This window comes from Dermacentor silvarum, chromosome 11, assembly GCF_013339745.2.
Source record: "Dermacentor silvarum isolate Dsil-2018 chromosome 11, BIME_Dsil_1.4, whole genome shotgun sequence".
In the NCBI taxonomy this organism is placed as follows: Eukaryota; Metazoa; Arthropoda; class Arachnida; order Ixodida; family Ixodidae; genus Dermacentor; species Dermacentor silvarum.
Window position 1 is genome coordinate 20,081,073 of NC_051164.1, and position 12,087 is coordinate 20,093,159.

The 12,087-nt window shown below is 45.9% G+C and overlaps 4 protein-coding genes across 11 annotated transcripts in view; 1 reads left to right on the forward strand and 3 right to left on the reverse strand.

Annotated features, from left to right (window-relative positions):
- The window catches only part of LOC119432887 (uridine 5'-monophosphate synthase-like), a 113,729-nt gene extending 107,826 nt beyond the window's left edge, over positions 1-5,903 (reverse strand). For 2 of the 3 annotated variants that reach the window (XM_049659110.1, XM_049659111.1), the window contains exons 1-3: positions 5,541-5,902; positions 5,330-5,428; positions 2,507-2,668 (exon numbers count right to left, since the gene is read on the reverse strand). In XM_049659110.1, coding sequence (XP_049515067.1) covers positions 2,507-2,668; positions 5,330-5,428; positions 5,541-5,672 — 393 coding nt within the window. In that variant the 5' untranslated portion in view covers positions 5,673-5,902. Of the gene's footprint in view, positions 1-2,506; positions 2,669-5,329; positions 5,429-5,540 lie in introns of all 3 variants that reach the window. The other variant, XM_049659112.1, reaches the window with a different exon arrangement.
- The window catches only part of LOC119432888 (uncharacterized), an 86,408-nt gene that overhangs the window by 69,040 nt on the left and 5,281 nt on the right, over positions 1-12,087 (forward strand). Inside the window, exons 1-3 of one of the 3 annotated variants that reach the window (XM_037700039.2) lie at positions 6,100-6,491; positions 7,033-7,321; positions 10,806-11,165. The exons of the other annotated variants lie outside the window; for them this stretch is intronic. Of the exons in view, the coding sequence (XP_037555967.1) occupies positions 6,304-6,491; positions 7,033-7,321; positions 10,806-11,165 (837 nt within the window). The 5' untranslated portion in view covers positions 6,100-6,303. Of the gene's footprint in view, positions 1-6,099; positions 6,492-7,032; positions 7,322-10,805; positions 11,166-12,087 lie in introns of those variants that run through there. 3 annotated transcript variants of the gene reach the window in all.
- LOC119432896 (PHD finger protein 13) overlaps positions 1-12,087 on the reverse strand; it is an 83,811-nt gene that overhangs the window by 34,912 nt on the left and 36,812 nt on the right. The gene's annotated exons all lie outside the window — the stretch shown is intronic.
- Positions 1-12,087, reverse strand: part of LOC119432886 (rho GTPase-activating protein 39) — a 132,198-nt gene that overhangs the window by 18,459 nt on the left and 101,652 nt on the right. The gene's annotated exons all lie outside the window — the stretch shown is intronic.

Consider the following 12,087-nt stretch of genomic DNA (forward strand, 5'->3'; position numbering starts at 1 on the left):
TATCGCTGCTGTGAAGATATCATCGACGTGGCATGAAACCGTATCCTTCGTCACCGACTCCCAAACTTAACAAAATGAATTGTTTTCTCATTTATATTTGATTACTTACGATGGCCCGATAATTCGGAAAATTTTGCAGCCCCTTTCCGCGTAAGAAAAATACCTTGGTGACTGTACTTAATTGCATAAAGGTCGAATTTCAATACAACGAAATTTAGATGTAACAAAGCAAATTGCAGATTTTACCGATTTTGGTATATTGATGTTTAACTGTAATTACATGATTTCCACTTTATTGTGTTTTCCACAGAATCATACACTTCAAAATGACTCAATCTGGTAATTGGACAAGTAATTATGCAAATTAGAGCAACTTTTTTAACCAAAAGAAATAAGTAATTGATTCCAATGGAAGACTTGAAGTGCGCCATCTGAGCAGCCCATAACTGTTTCCAGAATTGCAAGAAGTTTATGCTGCAAATGTATACAGCGTAATGAATTACGCCAAATTTCACACATATAAAGGCGAAATCAAACAGACGAAGCGCGCAACTGTCACGCCCATAAGTGATGTAACTGCATGCGCCTCACCACCGGGCAAGCATGAAGTGACTCAGATCATGGCTTGATAAGGACGCTCACTTGATGCTCCCCCGTAGATGAGGCCCAAACAGGTTCATTGGCGTCTACAAAGAGCGTGACAGTGGTGGCAAATATCTTTGGGTGTTCAGTTTTGTTAATCTCTGTGAAATCGGCCGGTTTTCATTACACTGCAAGCATTGGCAGCGTAAACTTTTTGAAATACGCCCTTTTCAGGCAATTCCACCATGCCCTGTGGGCAAGCATGCACTATGGCGAAAGATTGTATGTCAAGTGAGCAGGCTAGTCTGGGCGTCCGCCACCCGTTTGCAGTGTTGGTGCCATGGGGAGTACAAAAAAAAAGAAAAGAGAGAACAAGGCACCGCGCTTTCTCGATGCTCCTCACGACATAAGTACACATGCCCACAAGCATGTACATTTGTATCTCTATGCAAGAAATGGGAAAGAAATAACACAGTCTATGGGGTTATCACTAACCTGCCACTCTTTGACAAAGAGCTTAACTCCACCATAAACATATCGGCTCCATCATTTAAAACTTTGTTCACAGAATGCCACGTTGTCGTACGGTGCGTAATCAAAGAGACCATGGCCTCCGAAACTAAAAGTGTGTGCCTCTTCTGCTGCCACAGCGGTCTGATAAGAGCAACGCATATACATTGTGAGGTTTTAGAAAGGGCTAGGGTGCTTGCCGGTTGGTTGCTCATTTATTCTTACTTCTAAAAAAAAAAAAACGAATAAGAAAAATGAAGGAGGAGGAAGAAAAAAAAGGAAATTTCGCCTATACTCCCTGTCTCTTTCATGACAAAACATTGTTCTAAGATCGAACTGATCGCCTGGGTGCTCCCAACATTGCCGTTCGTGCACCACGATCCACCGAAACTATAGCTAGCAGCTTGCACTATCGTTTTCATTTAAGCACACTGGTCACAAGCGAAGTGGGGTGCTACTTCGTGGTGACAATCTCTTTGAATGTCAATCTAATCAGCTGCACTACATAAAAACGTTAGTAGGGCGTTTTCCTTGCCATCGCAGCTAAGCAGTATGCTTCGTCAGACCACTTGCACAACATTGGGGAGCATATTCAATAATGTTATATTTCTTTCAGACGTGGCGCTAGACATTTATGAAAAGGTGCGCTTTACATTATCCCACAACAAACACGGAACGGAATGAATTGTTTTCATTAAGCTTTAAAGAAATTGTGCAAGAAACTGTGATCTCTAGTCCCTCCACGTCGCAGAGAATACTCAACTAATGTTCACTTGTAAAAAACGGAATATTAAACAAGGCGGACCATAAACCAAGTCTACCTGACAGTTGCCTCTGCAGCTGTGGAACATACTGCTGGGTTAAGTATTCAATCTGCGGATTGTTTATTATGCCTAATTTTCAATTATGCCCATCACCCATTTTTATTCAGAGTAGAAGGGTGTGTGAGCACTAAATAGGTGAAGAGGGCTCCCAGCTCAGCTAGAAAAAAAAAAAAAAATAGCAGTGGCACGCGGGATCGCTAGACAGTCGGCATCAAGAGACAAGAGGCCGTCATGGCTAAATAATACACAAGACGTTCTTCTTTGAATTAGACAGTAACGTGCGCCACATTGCCAAATTTGCTTCAGTTATTACTGCTGACAGGTGCTCGTACGTAATCGGAGTATAGTATAGTAATAAATGAAACAAAATATAGTAATCAAACCTTTTTTGACAAATGATTAAGTTTCTAATAAACACCTTAATGGTTTACATTTATTTAGCGTTTATCTTTACTTTCCCTTTACTTCCCTGCTCGAGCTTGCCTAAACATCTAACATCAACAAAAGTGGGTTTCTGGAAACTCTCAGCAGCACAATGTTTGTCACTATGCACAACACATTCCCATGTATTTGAAGACGCGCTAACATACCTGAGCAATCTCGATGATGCTGGATCCACTGCTGACGATGTCCTCGATAATGATGCACTTCTGGCCAGGGTGGAAGGTTCCCTCAATGGGACGTTTTGTGCCGTACGCCTTGATTTCCTTGCGGACCATCACCATTGGTTGCTCCGTTGCCATCGCCACGCACTGCGTAAGGAAGTGGTTGCCAAATCTAAAATGACTTGTAAACATCATCAACAATGGCCTAGATTTGGGATCCATGATATGTGCAAAATACATGCAAAAATTATTTGCACTCATCTGCACTGAACAGCTCATGGTTTGTAAATTAGATGTTTACTCAGGTATCTCAGTGAAGTAATTTTTTTGCTGTTCTTGTAATAAAAGTTCATAACGATTTCAGTTGACGGTGTCTTTTTCAAGGGCTTTATTGCAACAGCAAGTGCAGGTGTGTCTCACGTCTGTAATTCTCTGCGAGATCATTTGCACTGGCCAGAAAGACGAACTTGATTACCGCAGGCTTGGTTTTCTCCAAGCATTGTTTTTTTCCCCCCAAATAATGTTTGCGCCTTCTTTGGAATGCTGCAGCTGCATTATGACATTCCAGCTTAGTTGGTGCATAACATTGTTAAATAGTTACGTCACAATCAGTACAGGAACCTGGAATCAAGAATTAGACGTCTTGCTTAAAGTAAGCTATGGTCAAACACTACTCATCCACCGTATGGTGAGTATACAGTCATACAGTTTGCCCTGAAATTTATTTTATGAGCTATGTTCAAACACTACTCGTCCAACGTATGGTGACTACAGTCGTGCGGTTTGTCCCGAAATTTATATGCAATCCTCACAATACTTTATATAAACGGCACGAACAGCCAGAGACGCAGTGCCGCGCGCGCTACATGTTGAACAGCTCAGAACCTTATAATAAAGTTGCAGTGGCTTAGCTCGGCTATGCCAGGATATATGTAGCGTTAGCAAAGGTTCAGCTGATTCTTCTTAGCTTTCCTGGTTGTCTCCTACGCTTAACCGCTAATTGCCAGGCAACTACTTCGGGATCCGATGAGTCAAGCTTCTCCGTTCTTCTGCGCTGTTGAGCAGCATTTGCGCTCTCCTTCTCCATGGCTATACCACACTGGCAAACGCCAGTCAGAAGCGCAGCGGCTCCAGCGCAGTGTCAGACGGCGACTGCACAGCGAGCGCGCGCCGGCGCCAGTGCGTCTACCACGGCTACGACGTCACTCCTCTGGAATGCGCAGACCGGCGGCGGAGTGCGCGAGAGGTGCCGGCTCCGGTGCGCAAGCCGTGTGGCATCCACGACCTACTGGAACTACAGACCTGCACAGATGTCCGGCTTCTATGGGAGCAGCTTGCGCCCACTTTCGTTCAACCGGTGGCCATAGGTGGCGCTTTTATAACCTGTTCGTCTGCTACTCGGCGGGTGGCTGGGCGGCGTTCGAATACATTTTCCTTCCTCCATGTTCGAATGTATGCGCCTGCTCTTCTGTAGCGGGCTGCTAGCATATGTGACAATTTCTTACGAAGACAACAGCTAGTGTGTAAAAATTGTTTAAGTGTACTCATTGTATTGGCATGTAATAACGCGTAAAATAGTACACGAATTCTTTCTAGGTTTGATATTATGCGGAAATTTCGCGCCGCTCCACACACACACAAAAAAAAAAAACTCACTGATGGAGTGATTGTTCACGTGTTTGTTCGGCCGTCAAATATGCATCGCAAAGCTTTTATGAAATTGCGAAAACTGATGCTAGAGTCCTTGCTTTGTTCTGATTTACATGATGGCACACAGCAATATACCACAATGTGATCGTTTACGTTTTCCCGTCTGTAATTAACTCAAGCAAGCTGCATGTAGCTAAGGCTGAAGTTACATGCCTTCTGCAGCGTCTGCAGATTCACGCAGTTTGTGTGTGGTCTGCGTACGTATACATATCGTCTGCGTGATTCTTTTAAATGTCCTTGTTCATATCAATATATCAAGTTCTTTATTATTGTAGTTCTTTATTACTCCATTGTACTATATTTTATTCTATGAATCTTCTGGTAATCAGATTTTTTTCCTCTACTGCGAAGGCAACGGGAGGAAATGTTATCGTCTGCCGGCTGTACTCGTTTTTCTTTCTTGCACCGCTCTTCCTACTGTACCTCGTGATTGAAATGAGAAGCAATCATTCGCAAATTTTGTTTTCTTTTTTATTTTCGTGAATTTATGCATTTACAAACAATGTAAACGATCTGGGGCTGCCAAAATAGCGGCACGAGCGCTGGAACAGATCGCAGAAGCAGACGACAGCGAACAGGTTATAACTAGCGCCACTCTGCTCGTACGTTCTATCCCTAGCGGCAAAAGGGTTGAACTAGACCAGGCGTGCTGGAGCAGGGAGATCTGTGCAGGTCTGTAGTTCAGTAGGTCGTGGTGGCATCACTGATCCTTGCGCATGCGCAGCACGGCTCTTGATGTGCCGCGCGAAACGGGCTTGGCTAGGCCAGTGTAGCTAACGCTACAAAATGATCCTCGACTGGAATGAAATCATCGGAAATGAAGCATCTTCACGCCCATGGCACAAGGGCGCCAGAAAGTTGAACTGGCACCTTCGACTATGCTAAACCTTCATGTTATGGAGAAGCTTTCCAAAAACGTTAGAGAAATTAATTCGTCCACGTCGAAAATTTGCCATGCTAAGACCTCCAATAGCTATCTGATTCTGGAAAAGCAAGAATAAAGTCTATCAATGCATTAGGGAAGTCTAACAAACGCCAAATTTGTCAAACTAAAAGCGCCACAGAAGTCTAGTACCGTATACGCCTGCGTGAACTCACCGTGGCAATGGGAAGCGCCGTGTACGGAACCCCGCACAGGAGGTCGCCCTCGATGTTGTCTTCTTTGATCTTGGCGACGACAGCATTGGCGATTTCATGCTGAAACGTGAAACGGAGGTTTTTCTTTTTCAAGTCGGCTGTACAGCAAGAATCCAACCATGCGTAATACCCATGCTAGCTGCACGGGGTCGACGAGTTGAAATATACCTACAAGTAGTTTCGGGTAGCTCACGGATACTCGGAGGTCCACGTAGAACGGAGACGTTATGCCACTCTTGAGCGTGAACGTGCCGAACTTGACGGCTCCGACGTCAACCAACTCGCAAGCCAGACTTTCTCCCATGACCGCAGGCAGAGAACACGTGAACGGGCTCTTCGATGTTGCTCGGCACGAACAGAGCGTCACAACTAGACAGCAAGTTTTACGTACACAGGCAACGGCTCGGTCAGTAGCGCGATGGGGCCCAGCGATGGGCTCAAGCTAAGAGTCGAACGACTGCCTCAGATAGCCCGCCGAGTTTGCAAAGCCGACCCAGGCAGCCGGCGATCGCGCGCGTCACGTGCGAAAAATATGGACGTGCAAACAGACGTGGACGTCGACGCTTGTCGACCGGATTGTTGGCATGACAACCGCGTCTATCTCGCGATGATGATACCCACAAGCCGCCTTGTTCCGCGAGCTCCTTTTGGCTTGCGGTACTGAGCCATCGTTGTTGACGTTGTGATGATCGCCGATCGGGCCACTTTTCAACAGAGACGAGGTGTAGAGCCGACGGCGGTATTTTTAAGATCTTTAGGCGTGGCCGAGGAGGTTAAGGCTAGTTAAGTGTCGCGCAGTATCACTTAATTTTGATAGTAGTTGCCCGGTTTTGACAGATCGGCGGGTCATCACCCTTCAGTCGGCACACATTCCGAGGGGCCAACAACCTCCTCCTCGTATGCGGTAGCGACCGTTCGGCACTTTTTGAAGTGACATGCCGAATCTGGCCTCTATTGCGCTGCGGCGTTGGGCGCCACGCTGGGGCTTGTCGGCGAGCAAGAGGTTGACTGCCCACCGACTGCGCGACCAGCTGCTGCCGTCTCTGACTGCAGGCAGCACTGCGGGCCCATCCCCCGCAGTTGTGTCAGCTGCTCTCCACATGTCATCTACTGCACGTGTCAGGTATGCACTGCGCTTAATATTCCCTTATAAAAAAAGAACTCCATTCCCGACGCATCTGCGCATATGGTCAAGTGCTCGTAACTTTCTCTAGCCGGAAGCGACGTTCGACGGTTTCGCGACCTGCGCCCAATGAATTATGCATCCAGGCGTTCGACTGCGGTCGATTCATTTTTGTGATCACCGTTTTCCTCCTCCCCGACAGGCGTGTACATGCAAAAAGCAAACGACAGAATGTTCTTTCTACCGAGTCATCTGTAGTTCGTGTGCACAGAGATGCGCCGGTACACTCTCTCCCCTAGATCAAAGTTCTTTCCGTGAATCGGCTGGGGCCCACGCATAGTCTCCCCGCACCAGCCTTGCGGGCCGAAGTCGTGCAAACGAACGAAAAACTCGCAAAGCCACGTCTGCGAGGAAATCTTCCTTGTTCCCGAAGGCGCCCCCTGCACACATTAAAAAAAAAAAAAAAAACGAAATAGGTCCCCTCGTACTGTCTTACGACTAGTTTTTTTCACCCTACTGTACGTGTTGCGGGCAAACGCAGGGCGGAGAGCATGGCAAGCGAACGGCGACGGCTGCCGCGGGTCGTCTCGGCGAATGACCTGCCCGTTCGTGAGGCCCAGGACGACCTCATGAGCATCGTGCTGGGCATGGACTTCGGCGAGCCGGCCCTTGCCGAAGCGATGAAGGCCCTCGGCGATGCGCTCGAGTACAACCTCCCGGGGGGCAAGCGCAGCCGACTGCTGGCCGTCGTCCAGACCTACGAGCTCCTGGCCGAAGAAGCGGCCCCGCACTTGCACCTGGCCTGCCTGGTTGGCTGGTGCGTTGAACTGGTAAGGCCACCTTCTGTAGCAAGGGCTTCCTGGGATTCAATACCTGCGTGCTTATGCTGTGTGCCACGCATCGTTGCAATTCTGCGACGGCACGCGAGTTTCAGGTGGCCAACTGGTGAGCACGTCGTGATGAAATGCAGCGGTGAAGAAATAAATTCAAGTGTGTTCAGGCGGAGTGCATGACAGTGCAACTGTCCCATGTTGAATGCATTGCTGCCGCATTTCCCCTCCAGAGCAATTACGTGAAAAACGCACGCGGGCTCCAACTCGCAGCTGGCGTGAGGTTTACCGTAAACTGCTGTCTTCATTTGGCTGCAAACTGATAATAGTCAACAACAGAAGTCCAGCAGATGAGGTTGCGCCATTATGTGCTTCGTGCTTGTGCACGCTGTAGCTTCCCCTTCCTCAATTGCGCGCCGCCATTTGTCATACTGATTGGTCTTTGGTAGCATGACAGTGTTAAAGAATTGCAAGTGTGTGCAGTAGGTTGGAATGAAATGACATGACAAACCAGATGGCCAACTCTTCTGTATGTGTATGCATTCTCCTGTGCCAACAGTGGCGATGACTTATAGTTCAACGTGAAGTATCGTGTCTGCACACCCTTGGCAGGAGGTTGTCAACTGATGTCACCTCTCATACTCTAATAATTGCATGTCAGATGTTTATGCATGTTTCAGTGTATGTTTAGATTTCACTCATGTTAGATAATGCAGTGAACAATAGCACAGACTCATCAAAACTAGGGCCAATCAGTCACATTGTCTGGGCTATTTTTAGACCATTGGTATAGTGACTAACTAGTACAGTTCAGGTTGGCATTACATTGTGTAACCATATGTAACTCAGCTGCCTATGTGCTGTTTCGTTTGTCTATTTCGCCATGCCTCAGAAGTATATTATTTGCAGCCAACTGCAAAGTCCACATGCCTTCTTGTGCACTGGAAACAAAAGACAGTGTACTAACTAGAGAAATGAGGAAATGACCATGGCACGTGTTCCTGTTTGACACTTTCTCATTCATCCTGTTCTGCACATTCGCCTGCTGAGGGCACTAGCCAACTAACCAACAAGTTCTGGCTTCTTTTCGTCTCGTATCCAAATATGATGCACCAAACTATATACACATTTTCTTTTCACATTATCGCTCGCTATTGCATTATGTTCAAGTATACTGTTCTCGCTTTGTAATATTGGTTGGTTCTCAACTTTTGCACACAGTCTGTACACAGTCTGTTGAAGTTAAAAACGTCACATCATAATGAGTTTGCACCCACGTTCGTCAAAGCTTGCAGAGTTTCATTCATCCATTCCTTTTCACAATGTCCCAGGCATACATTATAATGTATTTTATTTGAAAATGACAATATTTCTCAATGGGGGGGGGGGGGGGGTGCACCTGCAAGGTAATCCAAACATTCAGCACTACCAATTTTTTCAACATTACACCACTTAAAAATCAAAATTATGCCCGCCTAATCTCACTTTACTGTAACGTAAATTTAATTTATCAGGTAACCTATGCAAAAAGTTGTGTGAAAGTGTATTCACAAGGGGAAGTTGCATTTGTTTTTGTATGCCGCCTGAAATGAATCAATGAAGAAAATGGTGCCTGATTTGGAAGGAGCAAATAAAACTTGAGGCAAAAAATAATTGTGTCAAGTTTTATTATTCTGGCTCTGTGTTTGGGGAAAGAAACTAAAGATCCATCTCTGGCATAACTTGCGTCACATATGCCTGCTTCTGTGCCGAACGGAATGCATTGACCTTGGCATAAGGAAGTAACGACAAGGCTAAACTTGCAGGGAGGAAGGCGAGGAAGAAGAGCAGTGGGACACCGATTTTCCTCTTTCCGGGGGCAGCATTTCGCTTTTGTGGCTTTGTCTTTCTGAGAAGCCATGAGACTACACATTTATTTATTTTATTTATTTATTTATACACCAAAAATGCATATCACAGTTCTGGAAACTGCTCTGTTACGACTTCTAAAGTATATAATTTTACAGCTTAGGTCAAACTGCTAAAGTGTTTACCAGGGTTTTGCAAAAGTCCTACTGAAATATTATTGGTATATTTTAGAGCAATCGTAGAATGCATAAATTTTGTCTACTTTGACGTCTTATAGACGTCCCGAGCTTAAGCTTTCTCTTAAGACGATTTGGCTTTTATTTTATTCCCCAATTCTGTGCAGTGCTACGAAGGCTAGGGCTTGTGTTGGCCAATCAGTAACGAGAACCGGCTGCACGTGCCAGAGAAAAGAGGAGGGTTCGCCCATTGTGTGCAGCTCGTCCTTCCATGTCCATGATCAGAGGCGGACAATGGGGGAGTCATCTTTAGGATTGGTATTTCCGGTTGGCTGATACGGCTTGTAGCTTTCGCTGCACTCCACGAAATTGGTGAGACGGAGTTCTCCCTGGGTGCTTTTTCTGCTTTGGTCAGTTACTGTCGCTGACCACCACCAGCCTAACGCGTTTCGATTTATTGCATTGTGCACAACGCTCAAAAGAAGGAGCACACAGCATGTGAAATGCAAATAAAAAATACATGGGAATTGATATGCAGTAGCATATAGACTCTCGAAAATTCATACTCCAATGAATTAGAATGTGGTTTTTGAAACAGATATTGAAATATTGACCGAACTGCATTATTTTCAAGGCATTTTGAAGTCTCTTAGTTCAAACGAGCATTACAATCAATTCAAGCTTGGCTTCCCGTGAGCTGAAAAATGTGGTGTAATACAGCTGAAAAAACATCTGTCGGGCATGTAATATACACTCAGACATCAGCTTAATGTTCTTCATGTGAACAAAGATTTCAGTTGAGTGTCGAGTCATTCAATATTCTCCGTGAGCCTCATACAAAATAGTTTATGTTAAACTTGACATGAAGCATCCCCCACTTCTACAAATATTTTTTCTTGAACGGCGGCTGCTATGTGTAGTCACCTGGCTGGCCTAATTTATGAAGTTGCCCAGCAGTAATATTGCTGAGTGAAACCAGCTCTTCTGCTGTTGCACTTTTCAAGGCCTCAAAATACACAGTAAGTTTGCAAATAAGGTCTCGTTGAAAGTATTGTGCACGATTATGTAGGTCACTCAAATGTACCCAAAGTTGTGTCAAATTGTAATGAAGCAAATAAATGCTTTAGGTTTCCTTTGCATGTTCTGCACATGTTTTGGTTCTTGATAAGGTGCTGTATACATGTTTCACTTGAAGCCTACTACAGTCATACACCACCTGATTTAATATGCACGCCACTGTGCATCTCGTTACAAACAATTGCACCACTTGTTCTGGCTGTACATTTCTTTGAATGCAGTCATGCACGCGTATCTATATGTCAGTAAAGAAATGACTTGAGCATTGGCGGTGTAAAATCTAAAATAAAGGAAAGAAGCTTTTGAGTTTTTATAAGGCATTGATGAAGTGTCAAGGCGATACGGGTGCGGTGTTGATTTTTGTTCACATGTGTGTCATGCAGCTCCAGTGCTACTTCCTGATGTTGGATGACATCATGGATGGATCGACGATACGTCGCAGCCACCCCTGCTGGTACACGCGCCCCGATGTTGGCCTGCGGGCCATCAACGATGCCCTCTTTCTCGACAAAGCCCTTGGCTGGGTGCTACGTCAGCGTGTCCGTTCACTGCCCTGCTACCTTCCGTTGCTAGAGCTCTTCCACGAGGGTGACCTCCGCACTGTGCTCGGCCAGGAAATGGACATGGTGTCTGCTGCTGCGGACGGCAAGTGCAAGCCCACGATTGACCTCTACTGGGCCACGGTCACATTCAAGACGGCCTTCTACTCCTTCGCTCTGCCCATCCGTGCTGGAATGCTTCTGGTGAGATGCCTGTCATCGGAGTGATGTTTATGTGCATGCGGCTGGTTTCGGCCGTGTTTCAACTCTGATCGCAACAATCTAAAGCGTGCTCTAGATCAGAGCCAGATAAGGCTTGCACAAGCTGGATGTACAGCTGCTGTCGAAGGCTGGAAGCATAAGTGCATCGGCGCTTTTACTATTCTAAACAAACATGGCGAACCAACAAGGCACGCACCAGTCGCTGCAGACATTGTGGCAACAATTTAAATTGTATCAGCCACGTGACCGTTACTCTGCCATATATCAGTCATGCTCCCACATCAGATTTGAACGGGCCCCCGAGTGCTCCGAGTTGGATCAAGGTGCTCTGATGGAACCAGCTAAATGTAAAGCGTGCCACCAGAGTGCTTAAAAGCGACCAGCCAAATGTACCATTAGTTCTGTCAATGTCTCCCTCGCAGCCCCTCTGTTGGAACACTTCACTGTTTTACTCGTGCGATCTCTTTGAAAATATGGAGAGGCAAGGCAGGTTGAATTAGCTAGCAATGCAGCAGATTGGTATCTCTAGTCATCTTTGCCACTGTGCTTCGAGGCATGCAAAATGTAATGCCAGCATGACTCCGCCTGTTGTGTAGTCTAATTTTGTCAAAGATTGCAGCTCAAAACGGTGCGCTCTGAAGAACAGGAGTGTCAGCATAGCTGCCCTTTCTTTCTGTCTGTGCGAAACCTTTTTGTTTGCAAACATGCAGCTTGTCTATTCGTTTCGTGTACCCTTCCTCTTCCCATCCCGATGAAGCAGGCAAGCGTTTCACCCCTTCCAGAGACAGTTGCCAGCCTTACTCTGGCTATTCTGTTTTTTTACTTCAAATATTCTGTGAACCTCAATGTAAAGAACACGTGTGTAACAAATGATCCAGTAGAACAAAGTAATTTTAAAATTTGG